Below are 13,880 nucleotides of genomic sequence, written 5' to 3' on the forward strand. Positions count from 1 at the left end.
AGCGATGAAGACAAGTGAATCACAGCCATGAAGGCATGAAAAACCATCTCAGGGATCTCGGTTTGAGGGAAAATAGAAAGCAAATTGTAGAAGAATACAGATTTGGGGCCTACACTGTGGCACAGTTAAGCGGCTGCTTGGGGTGCCAGCATCCCATGCCACAGGGCTTATTCAAGTCCCAGCTGCTCCTCTTCTGATCCAGCTTCCTGCTAATGCATCTGGAAAGGTAGCAGATGATGGATCAAGTACTTGGGGCCCTGCCTCCCATGTGGAGGACCAGGATGGAGTTCCTGGCTCCTTGGCTTCAGCATGGCCAGCCCTGGCTGTTGCAGCTATTTGGGGGAGTGAACCAGCAGATGGAAGATCTCTTTCTATCTCTCTCCCTCTCACTCTCTGTCACTCTTTCAAATAAATAAATCTTTTTTAAATGAAAAAAATATAAAGAATATGATTCCTATCATAACATATTCAAGAAACTATAAACCCAAACTCTAAGTGGGTAAACTTTCTATAAAGAGAAATTATAAAGAAATATGGTAACTCACGATTTAGGACAATGGTTTCTTCTAATGGGGCAGGAAAGGCTGTGGGGTGTGGGAAGGCCCCGCAGGTGATGTCACAGGGAGTGATAATGTTCTACTTTTAAAATGTGTAGTGAATGCAAGGTGTCTGTCACAGCATTGTATTCCTTATGCATCTTATAACAATTTTGGTATATGTACTCAGTAACTAACAAACATATTTCAAAAATCCAATCATGTCAAAATGCTTTACTAAAAGCAATGAGAAATTGGCTGACCTCATGCTAAATGCACAAAGATCAAAGAAAAAGGGTTTGCTTTTTAATTTGACCTAGAGAGTATGTTCTACCTACATGTGAACCTTAAAAGTACTAATAATTGGTTGCCATTAATTACATGACTAATTTCACGATGAGGATGTAAACTTTGTTACACAACTCCCATATTTAAGAACATCTTCTATATTGTGGAGAAAATTAAAATCAACTGTCGACTTGCTGGCTTTTATCCAAATTCCTGCATATAACCATATACTATTGAGCTTATCAACTCTACTCTGAAAGATAATTTGTCTCTAGGCCATTTAGTAGAAGGTTTCTGATGGCTCGGTGAGTTATGATTTCCTCCTTAAGAAAACCCAGGGCTCTTAAGGAAAGCAGGGCGCTTTTGCAGAAAGATTTTTGGAGAACTGAAAAATCCGTCACATACAAGAGCTCTCACAAGTGGCTCCGTCCATCGCTTGACAAACTGTCATCCAGACACAGTCCCCTCCCCGCTGAAGAAGCCACCAGGCACTTCCGGCTGCTGGCAATGCTAGACTGGAAGCGCCCGGTCGGAGGAAGCTGCCCCCAGCTCCTAAGCTACTGATGCCCAAGCATGGTGGAGACGGCACACTCCCCCCTGCCAACTTGGAGACAGGACCACCTTCTTTGCCAAGGAAAACAGAACTAATTTTCGAGATGCAGCCGAGATGTAAAATATTCTTTCTGATATTGTCCAGGGAGTCCCTGGAGGGGGGCAGGTCAGCAAATTTGGAACCTCCACTTCCTGATGAGGGAGGCTGGGGAATGGGTATGGGTCTAGAGGGGCGGTAGGCAACTGCCCTCCTCAGAGTAGACCGATTTGGGAGGTCTCTGCTATGGCAGGTGCGGCCATCAATGCTGCCCTGAGGATGGGTGACGCGGCGGCCCAGGGGCCTCTTTCTGGCACCTCTGGAGCAGCCTGGCCTCCCCTGGGAAGACAGTTGCTTCCTGGTTCAGATCAGTTTTATCTGGGAGTGAGCAGAGGCCACAAAACCGGTATGGGGAGGGGGCGAGGTGAGGCGGGGAGGGGAAGGGTGCAAGCCGGGGTGCCGGTTGCTCCTCCCCGTTTTCTCAGGCTGGCTTACCACAGACTGCCAGCTGTAATTACTTGTCTAAGAAGAGGGTGCTGAGCTCCTGGAGGGCCCTCACTCCCACTGTGGGAACGCGGCCACACCCTATTGGGAACAGGCTCCTCTGACCGGTGCTGTCACGTAGAGTCTGCAGGGAGCTCCGCCTGCCTCTCTCTGTGGGCTTCCTCGTGCGCCATGGCAGCGCAGGTTACATCTCCACTCTCACCGGCAGAGAAGGAGCAGGCACCGGGGCAGGGCCAGGGCGCTTGTTCCGTTACTGGTGGTTGACAAGGCCGGGATTTGAAGATAAGCCACACAGCTCCTGCGATAAGGAGCCCACCCGCCCGCTGCACACACGCGGCCTCGGCTCCCATCACTCAGCCCCTCCTGATCGCCAGCCCCGGGAAGAAAAGGGATCAGACTGGCAGCTCCCTCCCGAGGCCTGTCTGCATCTGATATTCCCCTCATTTGCCTAAGAAGTCTAAGAAAATAGCCCTCCTGAGGACTGGCTGACACATCCTTTATATCATTTAATTTTCATAAACGTCAATGAGTCAGATAGCATTGTGCCCATTTCACAGGAGAACAGACAGAGTCAGGGGTGATGAACCACTCAACAGAAGCCACTGAGGCGGCGAGTGAAGGCCAAGCAGGGTCCTGTGCCTCCAGTGTGCCCTGCGCTCCGGGCTGCGGACAGCGGGGAGGTGACAGCGCACAGCGTGGTGGCGCAGGGGGACACTTTGCTGTGTCTTGCCTCAGAGTGCTTCCCAGGGGCCGGCCACAGGCTCACGACGGGGCCTCGGTCCTTCACTTGCTGCAGGTCCCCCAGGCTGATGTACTGATTCAGCTCAATCACTTTGTCCATCCAGAAGATGTCTGTCATGCCATGGTCTGAGAAGATGATGACGTTCAGGTCGTCCTGCAGGCCCCGCTCCTGCGGGTGACAGAGGCAGTCGTTACAGCAGCGACAGAGGACAGCGGCCTGGGCGCTTAGGGAAGCCCAAGCAGATGCCCTTAAAACCCCGGGCCGCAGGCAGATGGACGGATGTGGTCTCCATTCGGAATGTGCTCCTCCACCCTTCGACCCTCAGGGGCCATGGCTTAGTATCACCAGCCGAGCGTTTAGGGGAGGGCGAGCATTTAGGGGAGGGGCCCCATTCCAGTGTGTGCTGAGAGGTAAGATGTTCAAGGCCCACTCTGTTTTCACCTCCTTTGGCCCTTTCGACAAGCGTGTGCAGCAAGAGGAGGCTTCGCGCTTGCCCATAGTGCAGGTGTCAGAAAATAAAGCACAGGAGACCACCAAAGCAGAAATCAAAAATCAACTCCCCACCACCCCGCCAAAAAAAAAAAAAAAACACAAGCTTTCAGTCCTTCAGCCAGAACTAGGTCTGCCTGTCACATCCACGTGAAACTGGACACCAGGCTTATTAGGACTCTACAGAACTGGGCCATGTCCCCAGCCAAGCCAGGTAATAGCACGCATCTAGGTCATGTCGATCCCACTGGCCTGGCTGCGGAACGAGGCGTCTCTCAGTGCTTCCAGAGGCTTCGTGCAGAGCAAAGAAGACAGCAAAGCCTTGTGCTGGCCTAGTAAGGCGGCTGAGGTGCAGGGTGTGGCAGGAGGGGTCCGACTGGGGGCTTTGGCTCACCTGCATCCACTGGGTCATGTACTTCAGGACAGTGTCCACAGCCTTGAGTGCGTCTTTCCTCTGAGTGGAGGAAGGGCCGTAGTGGTGGCCTTCCACGTCGATGCGCTCGTGGTAGATGGCCGCCAGGTCGGCCCGGCCGCTCCTGGAGGGAGCAAGGAGAGGAGGCCTGGTGAGGGCGAGGGCTAACACCAGCTGCCCATCCTTGCCCATCTCTTGGTCAACTGGCATTGCCCATCGTGCCCTCACAGAGCAAGGAGGTGATCATCTTCATAGCTCCGTCCTCACCTCCTGTTGTCACTGGGGAACTAGAAGCAGCCATTTGAGTAACTCCCATTCAGTTACTGCCATGCTCCACTGTAGTGTAGCGGGTAAAGCCGCCTACAGTGCTGGCATCCCATATGGGCGCCAGTTTGAGTCCCTGCTGCTCCTCTTCTGATCCAGCTCTCTGCTATGGCCTGGGAAGGCAGTGGAAGATGGCCCAAGTCCTTGGGCCCCTGCACCCGCGTGGGAGACCCGGAAGACGCTCCTGGCTCCTGGCTTTGGATTGGCGCAGCTCCGGCTGCTGCAGCCAAATGGGGAGTGAACCAGCAGATGGAAGACCTTTCTCTCTGTCTCTGCCTCTCCTCTCTCTGTGTAACTCTGACTTTCAAATAAATAAATAAATATTTAAAAGAAAATTACTGCCATGCTCCAGGGTCTGGCTGAGGGGCAAGGTTAAGCTCCGAATCACCACAGCCACCCTATGGGAGGTTTAGGATCCGTGCTCTGTGGGGCCAGCTCCACAGTTGGCATCCAGTGAACTCCAGCAGTGAACACACCTCGCTGTGCCCAGGAAGACCTTGACTCTGACCCAACACCCCTGATGACCATGGTATGGATGGCAAAAATCCAAGCTATTTAGCTCTCCAAGCCAGGCCAGGAAAGGCTCGGATCTGGCGACCCAGGTGGCAGCAGGGGTTTGTAGAGTGAGGAAGGGCAGGGAAAAACCGTGCTGCCCTCCACACAGGGATGCCCCTTCCCAGCTCCGGCTTTGCCACAACCTTCCCATAAATAGATCAGAACAATGAGGAGGACGATAACGATGATGGTGGTGGTGGCAACTGGCAAAAGCTGGGGGAAAAAATGGAAGAAAAATTAAACTTCTCTGCTTGGAATTTCCAACGAATTGGTGAACCAGGTGGGCATCAGGGGCCCAAGTGCTTGGGCCATCTTCCATTGCTTTCCCAGGCATATTAGCAGGGTGCTGGGTCATCAGCAGAACGGCTGGGAATCAAAATCAGAGCTCCGATATGGGATGTGGTGTGGTGTTGCCGGCAGCAGCTTAACGCGCTGCGCCATGACACCGATGGTGGCGATGCCGGCGATAGCCTATGAACCTTCACACTGAGCTGCCGTAGCTCAACTGTTTGTCTGCTTCTCTCTCTAAACAGTGAGATTCTTTTACCTTAGAGGTGATGGTTCATGCTCGGTTATATTTGTATCTCAGCTGTAAGCTAGCATTTAGCATACAGTAGGAGCTCTATAACTGACTGCTAAAGGAATAATAGCAAATGCTCCATCAGTGATGAATTCCATGTGCCAAGCACTAGTCAAGGCAGGATTCAAAGCCAGAACCAGCTGACTCCACACCTATGAACACAGCTAGTGAATCCTACAAGGGAACTCAGCAGCCCACGCCAGTGGGAGAACATTGTGCTCAGCCCAGCTGATCTTTTACCAGTGGTTCTTATTCTCGCCCAAGACCCCCACCAAAAGTAGCACAGTGAACCGAATCACTGTCACTCTCAATGCATAGGGGCTCCGTGTCTGGGGGCGGAATGGGTCCCCAACGTCCAGAGCGCCCGAGGACTATCCTGAGAGGGAAGCACTGGCGGGTCTCGCAGGTGAGATCCGCCTACCAGCACTGGTGCAGTTACTGCATGCATTTTCGAGGGCACTTTGGTGTCAAGAGAAGTGAAATCGTCAAATGTTCCATTCTCTTTTTAGAGAAAAAAAAAAAAAGGCCAGTCAGTAGCAAGCACCATTACCACCCTCTTCCACGATGTCAGGTTGTTATTTAGGGGTCCTGATGTTATAACTATTCATATTTGCTAATGTGCGAATGACTAATCCAAACTCCCTCTGCATCTATAGAATACAGCAGAGAACATTAAGTCATTCCAGGGGCCCACAGCTGTGTAGGTGGGGGCCAAATGTTCGCACCAGGTAATGGCGTTTCCATACGTATGCCTGAACTTTTTTGAGGCCCACGTTCATTACACGGATGGGGCCCACAGTGCTTCCTCCAGCACTGTGTTTGAACAGAGTGGACCCGCTGTAAAACCTGCCCTTCAGCTAAGCCTCAGATCTGATATGCTTTATGTGCCTGCATCTGTAGCTTTCCAGATGTGCAGAGCTGCACAGCGCATCATCTGCTTCGGTGTCCACAGCTAATACTGGGAAAACCCTATTTAATACAACGCAGATTTCCTTGGGTTAGGAGTCCTGGCCAACGAGGTTCCATGCGGCATTCCAGTTCAGAGCAACGCTCCTGGGTCTCTTCATTTCAGACACCTCACCTGCGGCAGCAGTCACTGGGCTGCTTCCTACGTGGTCAGCAAGCCCGTAAGTATCACAGCTCACCTGATGGCTGTGTGTCAGGAAGCTCTCAGTGCCAGATGCTGAGGGGATGCTGGATACGGCCGCTTGCAATTCAAGGATTACACACGTGCCTTTCATGGCAGGACTCTAGGTTGAAGGTCATTGATTCATGGGGGACTGAAGTCCCCAAGGGACCAGAGCTCTTGCCGGGCTGGAGTTGAGCTGACACATTTTTGGTGGCCAGCTGTTTTCCACATGGCTCTGGTATCCATCACGGGTCAGCTCGTTCGTCATGGACTGGTTGGGTGAGGAGAGATGGGTGGAATTGCCTGCAGATCTGCTCTTGGCCGTTTGCAGCTCCGAAGCCCAGGAATCGTGCCAGAAGGACATGTGGCCATCAGCCCAGTTCCCTGCGAGCCACAAGGCGCCCCCAGTCCTGGGGTTTCAGGGACACCCAAGTCTCCCATCATCTTATGATCTTGTCCAGATTGCTTTGAAATGAAAAAAAATTTCATAATGTCTCATCATTTTCCTCACTGAAATGTGTTGGAAATAGAGACTTCCAGAGAGAGAGAGAAGTGAAGGCAATTTAAAGGGATGATTGGTTATTTCTCTTAAGAAAATTGATCAAAAACTTAGAAATAAGGCCCCCCATGACTACCTTTTCAACACCATATTAGAACACTGTCCAACAACTTGCTTAAGTGGCACCAGATTTAACTACTGACTAGTGTTCCATCTCTCATTTTAGCTGTTAAGTATTAGGGGACTGGGAGGATGAAAATCTATTTCACCAAATTATAGTTTAATTATTCTTTACAGTATTAAGCATCTGCTGATACTTCGAGCCCTCCATTCCCCATCATTCTTTTTCTGTGTGTGTGTGTGTGTGTGTGCACGTGCGCGCGTCTCATACTCTCCTTTCACCCAGCTTGGTCACCCTCGTGGTTCTCTGAGTAATACATTACTTTGAACTTGGGCAGAGTTTTCATATAAAGATGTAGTGAGTCCGTGACAAAGTTTTCATTTTGCAAATGACCTTTTGATAAGGGCACAGGAAATAGACGAATCTAGGTTCAAATTGGACTTTTCTTCTTACTCTCTTGGAGGTCTCAGATGAATGGCAAAAACATCTCCAAGGTTTAACGTCCCCATCTGGAAAATCCACTCGAACGGTTATGTTGGGTATGCAGTGAACTGGTGTTTGTATAGTGCTTGACACAGGGCAAAGGCGAGAAGGGGAAGAACTGCCTCCCATCTCTCTCTTCCTTCCAGATGGCCCTGGATTGCTTTTCCTGAGTGGTGTGCTGAGCTGGGAGCACTTGGTCTCTGCGGAACCTGAGCCTGCACTCTTGCCCCTCCTTTCTTTCAGTCCACAGGGAGGAGCAGCCAAGGCCACGATGTTTGTGCCGGTTTCCTGAGGAAAGAACTCTTTCTCCATTCGCTCCTACATTAACACCAGCAGCCACTGATTCTGGGATCCTGAAGGAACTCCTTGGGAGCCGATGTCAACAGCCTGGAATGTGGCCGAGGACATCAGCTCTTTCCATCATTCCTGCAGCCCAGTTGCTTCCTGACCAAGTCCTTGTTTAGGTGCACGGTCAGCCTGCCAACAGATCAGCAGGGAAGTAGGCGCCTGGCCCACTCCAGGCGGCCTGGGCTGACTGGGACTGCTGCCCTGCACCCTCTGCCACTTGGCCCAGACGCTCCTTGAAGCTAATTGCACTCTTAGCACCAGGATCTTTTTTTCTTCCGACTGAACCATGAATATCCTGCATCAGCAATTCTAGGGCTGGGTTAAGCAATGTGGATCAGAAAATTACTTTCTGGTTTGAGAGGCAAGGTGCAGGGGTGGTACCTACGAGTCTCCAGGGGTGGTGGCGGGGCACAGACAGCACCACAGTGACTGCCAAATGCATGAAGTGCTGAGCAGGCTTCAAAGGCCACCACCCAGGCCCAGGCCCAGGCCCAGGCCCAGGGTGGTGGTGCAGAGCACAGTGACCAAGAGATGGTCCTTTTCCCATGTGGTTCTGCTTCCGGGCATCTTAGAAGTGTGGGTGTAGAGGGCTGAGGGGTTGACTCGGGAGCACAGCTGGCCTCTTGTCTGCAGGGAATATGTTCCAGAACACGCAGTGGGTGCCTGAAGCTGCACATAGTACCTAGTCCTGTTTATATATACTTTTTCCTATCTGCACCTATGAGGTATTTCAAAAAGTTGGTGCAAAAATGCAAGTAAAAGATAGGTTTATTTTGCTGAAGAAGTTTGGAAATCCAAGCATAGTTTTTTCAAAATACACATCTCCAATAAACTTTTTAAAGACCCCTTGTATACACCTATGATAAATTTGAATTTATAAATTAGGCACAGTAGGAGATCAACAACATTAACTCATAATGAAATAGGACAACTGTCATAAATGCTGCAATAAAAGTTATATGAGTGGAGTCTCTCTCTCAAATACCAAATTTTCCATTTAATAACTTCAGATTGCAGCTAACTGTGAATAGCTGAGAGCTTGGAACGTGAAACCACGGGTAAGGGAAGACCGTGCTGGCTTTCTATCACTCTGCACCTGGCACAGGCCGCAGGAGACTGGGCCTGAGCCTGTGGGAAGAGTTCACCACCTACCTGCTTGGGTGATGCAGGCAGGGCATTTAGCTCCCAGAGAGTCAGTGGCCTCTTGTGAACTGGGGCAACATCTACACCATATGGTGGCGGGAAAACCAGATGGGTTAATGCAACTACAGCCCTCTGACACGGTGCCAGGAGATGGTGTTAAGGTGTCAGTTCTTTTCCCCTTCTCCTTTCCTCTGTTAAAATGCTGCCCAAGTTCAAAGGTCACATCTCACCAGGGTACACTTTGAATCAATAAAACTTCATGCAGGTCAGCATTGTGGTGCAGCAGGTTAAACCACTGCTTGCGATGCCAGCATCCCACATGGCAGCATTGGTTTGAGTCCTGGCTGCCCAGCTTCTGATCCAGCTCCTGGGACGGCAGCGGAAGGTGACCCAAGTACTTTAGAGAGTCCTAAAGGCTGCCACCCATGTGGAAGACCTGGATGGAGTTCCTGACTCTTGGCTTCAGTCTGGCCCAACCCCAGCCATTGCAGCCATTTAGGGAGTGAACTAACAGATAGAAGAACTCTCTCTCTCTTTCAAATCAATCAATCTTTAGAAAAGTGAAGCTTCATGTACATGGAAAGACAATGCCTAGATCAAACGTGGATGACACACGACTTTGCCAACAGGCGTGTGCAGCTTGCTGACTGCACTCCGCCGAAATGTTCTTGGGTAGGAATCCATGTTCAAGGTCTTAACGCCCTCTGCTGCTTTCTGCCAAAGGCTGTCTATCCTGTGTCCCTTTCTCTCTGCTTCTCAGACAGTAATAAAGTGGACAAAGACATTCTGTGACTTGGGGACATGTGTGTCTTTGTGCACTTACATATGAAAACTGCTCCTAAGATGGTAGCTGGGAGTTTGAGATTGAGCTGAATCGAAACCAAGAGGTGATCTGTGGCTAAACGACTCACTCCTCCTTCTGGGGCTCTCTAAAGGAGAGATATATAGTGATACATCTTTGCCTACCTACACATACCAAGAGACTTATTGATTCCCTTGAGCCCCATGACTGTGGGGACAAGCTTCTAAACACAAAGTGATCTTGATTGTTCTAGACTGTACGTCTCCATCATTAATCTCACTTCTGAATAGGATAGAGGTTGGATTTTTTTTAAAGAAAAATTTGGGGCCAGTGCCGTTGCACAGTAGGTTAATCCTTCGCCTGCAGTGGTGGCATCCCATATGGGTGCCGGTTCTAGTTCTGGCTGCTCCTCTTACAATCTAGCTCTCTGCAGAAAGCAGCAGAGGGCGTTAAGACCTTGAACATGGATTCCTACTCAAGAACATTTCGGCGGAGTGCAGTCAGCAAGTTGAACATGCCTGTTGGCAAAGTTGTGTGTCATCCACGTTTGATCTAGGCATTGTCTTTCCATGTACATGAAGCTTCACTTTTCTAAAGATTGATTGATTGATTTGAAAGAGAGAGTTCTTCTATCTGTTAGTTCACTCCCTAACTGTGTGGCCTGGGAAAGCAGTAGAAGATTACTCAAATTCTTGGGCCCCTGCACTCTTGTGGGAGACCTGGAAGAAGCACCTGGTTCCTGGCTTTGAATTGGTGCAGCTCTGGCCGTTGCAGCCATTTAGGGAGTGAACAAGCGGAAGGAAGACCTTTCTCTTTGTCTTTTCCCCTCACTGCCTATAACTCTACCTCTCAAATAAATAAATCAAATCTTTAAAAAAAACTGTGGCTTCATAACCAGTCCTTTATTCCATTTTGTAAGGGGGTCATGAGACATGTTCAAATTATGCGCAGGTTGGGTAGAGGAGATGTTCCCATTTTATTGGGGTTTGGGGGCGTGGAGAGCCTAAATCGTCTACTGCCTCCCACAGGCAGTATCACCTGGCCTGTTATTTTTCTTCTGTCTCCCTCATTTCAAGTACTAACGAGTTATAGTTTTAACAGGTTTGTTTTCCCACCTGCTATTCAAAGGGGCTCTTCCTGATGGACTGCTAACTTTGGGAGAACAAAGAACCCTCCAAGACAATTGCATTGGCTTGGTTCAGTCCCACTCAGGTCTTTGCTGCCCAACTCCAGGATCATCATTCATACAGCTGGCTATCTGAAAGTCATCCCGTGGTGCTCAAGGACATCTGTGTGGACGGCACTATGGGCAGTGTTGAACTGGTACGCTGGGAAACACCACAGGGGCCTCTAGGTCTTCACAGCTTTCTCTGTAGGGAGCCCAATGCCTTTGCTAATGACAAACATACATATTCCAACAACAACAACAAAACCTTCCCCATTTCTAAATATACTCCAAGGCAAAGATGTGATTCCTTAGTTTTTCATAGTTTTTCCAGATTGCTTAAAAAAAAGAAAACTTCTTAGGAAGAACTAGAACCCAATACTATTGCTCCAGCATTCCGCGTCCTGGTGTCCCTCAAGACAAAGAATTCAGCTTAGATGTGCCATCTTGTTGACCGGCACTGCCTGTGAGTCAGTGGGTGACATACAGTGCCCGTCTAACCAGCTGTTAAGGCAAGATGAAGGGGGAAAAGATTACACTACTAAACAGACTCTTGCGTTATCTGGAGATTGGGTTATTCTTAATAATCCAAATTTTCATATTTGGCGTGGCAAAAGGCTGTAGGCATAGCTAGTATTTTGGGTATGATAGAAATAGCATGGGTTAGACACAGAACTCTTCCAAAGTTCCCACTCTGCTCATCTGCTGCACGTGCTGCGTGATTCTGCTTTGCTTGCACAAACGAGACTGCAACACAATACCCCAGCTCGGCATGAGTGTGGTTTGCCAGCACTCATGGAAAAGAAAATGAACGCGGTGTCGGTAAGGAGCCAGGATCACATAACACACATGATTTACAGAGCATGTGAAGAATATCTATTTAAAGACTCTACCTCTTCTCTCTTCCCATGGGGGGAAAAATCTAAACTTTAAAATTTATTACTTTTCCATTTTTAAGTATTTTAGAACCTTCTTTTTCATCCAATCTATCAATCAGAGCATGAGTGTTGTGTGCCCCAAAGGACCCTCATGATAGGTTTCGGGAAATCATCCTAAGAATCAGTAGTGGCTGGGCTGGTGCTGTGACGCAGCAGGTTAAAGCCTTGGCCTGAGGCACTGGCATCCCATATGGGTGCCGGTTCTAGTCCCGGCTGCTCCTCTTCCGATCCATCCCTCTGCTGTGGCCTGGGAAAGCAGTGGAAGATGGCCCAAGTGCTTAGGACTCTGCACCCTTGTGGGAGACCCAGAGGAAGCTCCTGGCTTCTGGCTTCGGATTGGCACAGCTCTGGCTGTTGCGGCCAGCTGGGGACTGAACCAGCAGATGGAAGACCTCTCTCTGTCTTTACCTCTCTCTGTAACTCTGTCTTTCAAATAAATAAAATAAAATTTTTTGAAAAAAAAAAAAAAAACAAACAAAAAAGAATCAGCAGTAGCAGGGGTGTCATTTTCTCCTTTGGTAGCTCTGGGGGAGACTGCAGATAACCCCAGTGGCTGGGGCAGAAGAGGGAGTGCCAGATAACGGGAAATATAACTGGTGAACTCTGTGTCAGGCAATCCTGGTTTCTGGCTGATACATGTGGTTAGTTCTAGGGATCTGAATATCATCCTGGCTCACGGGGTATGTGGAAACCAGGTTTCTTCTCTTGTGACAATGAAGATCCTGCCTTCATCTCCACACTCTGATTACTCCGAGTTTTCTGTGTGGACCCACCCCAGAAACCCATTCAACAGCCAAGGTGACTTCAGGTCCATTCCTGGAAACTTGAGACCCTCCCTAGCCCCTCATTGCCCCAACTAGCATCCTTAGCCTTATAGTTACTGGTTTCTAATGTGGACTCCCACGGTCTCCCACACTGCTGTCTGCTTCCAGTACCTTCTGAGGTTGACTTGAGAGTGTCTTGGCGTACCTTGTTGATCAATTTCCCAGACAGATTAGTGGGTGCTTTTCAGGACACCATGACAAGTTTCCATACTTTTCCAACCGTGTCACTGCCCCATGTAGGAGAATAAAGAAGGTTCTGTGTCTGATATGCTGACGTGCCTTGTACATTTCTGAGAAAGTGGTAGAACAGGCAGTTTCTCCAAATTTATTTGACTTCAGATCTTCCTTTTTTGCCAAATACTTAATATCTTGAGTTACAGTTGTTCACTAAATTATGATTAGGGAAAAGCTGACATTTATATTGCTTCTCCATCATCCAACACCCTATAAAAGTAGGTCCCAGAATCCTGGGGACTTTCGTGCACTCAATCCAACATTTTCAAAGAATGCCTCTGACCAAAATCACTTCTACAGTTGTCCCCAGTTAGCAGTTAGCAATCACCATTCAAGAGGCTCAGCAAGTCTCTGAGATGTCGTTTCCACGACACCAAGCTCTCTCCATCCCCTCTAGGATCCACTATTGGCCCTGGAAACAAGGGAGAACAATGGTATGGCAAAGAATTTAGGACACTTACTTGAATGAGTCAAGAGCATCACTGACTGCATTGGCGAAGTTGATATCTGTTGGGACATTCTTATATTCTAGGCAGTAAGTAGGTCTGACACCCAGAATCTCAACCTCACAGCCTACAAAGGAAAAAGATGGCAAACAGTTACTCCCCTCCATAATTGAAATAGGGTTATGAGCCTATTTCAGGAAGCAGGCACTATTAGTCAAAATTAAATTTTTACACATTTTCATGAACAAATAGGTGGTGTACGTTACTGTTATTTTGCTCAAGAGGAACAGAGGTAAGACTGCCAAAATTGGCTAGAGCTGTCTTTCCTGATTTGAAACACAACTAAAATTAATTTTTTCCGGTAGAGTTTTCATAGCTATTAAGTCTTCTAGTGATACCATATGGGGGCTGGTTTGAGTCCTGGCTGCTCCACTTCCAGTCTAGCTCTCTGATATGGCCTGGGAAGACAGTAGAAAATGGCTCAAGGGCTTGGACCCCTGAACCTGTGTGGGAGACCTGGAAGAAGCTCCTGGCTCCTGGCTTCAGACTGGCCCAGCTCTGGCTGTTGTGGCCATTTGGGGAGTGAACCAGCGGATGGAAGACCTCTCTCTCTCTCTCTCTCTCTCTCTCCCTCTGTAATTCTACCTTTCAAATAAAAAAATAAATCTTTTTTAAAAATAAAATAAGGCATATATTTCCTCAGTGTTGTGGAAACTCAGATGAGGGGCA

General features: G+C 48.9%; 1 protein-coding gene across 3 annotated transcripts in view; it reads right to left on the minus strand.

Annotated features, from left to right (window-relative positions):
• The window catches only part of ENPP6 (ectonucleotide pyrophosphatase/phosphodiesterase 6), a 128,851-nt gene that overhangs the window by 23,371 nt on the left and 91,600 nt on the right, over positions 1–13,880 (minus strand). For all 3 annotated transcript variants that reach the window (XM_002709327.5, XM_017338422.3, XM_051832802.2), the window contains 3 exons: positions 13,167–13,278; positions 3,543–3,684; positions 2,648–2,827 (listed from right to left, as the gene is read on the minus strand). In XM_002709327.5, the coding sequence (XP_002709373.1) occupies positions 2,648–2,827; positions 3,543–3,684; positions 13,167–13,278 (434 nt within the window). The remainder of the gene's footprint in view (positions 1–2,647; positions 2,828–3,542; positions 3,685–13,166; positions 13,279–13,880) is intronic.

The sequence above is a fragment of the Oryctolagus cuniculus genome, chromosome 2, assembly GCF_964237555.1.
Source record: "Oryctolagus cuniculus chromosome 2, mOryCun1.1, whole genome shotgun sequence".
Taxonomy (NCBI): domain Eukaryota; kingdom Metazoa; phylum Chordata; class Mammalia; order Lagomorpha; family Leporidae; genus Oryctolagus; species Oryctolagus cuniculus.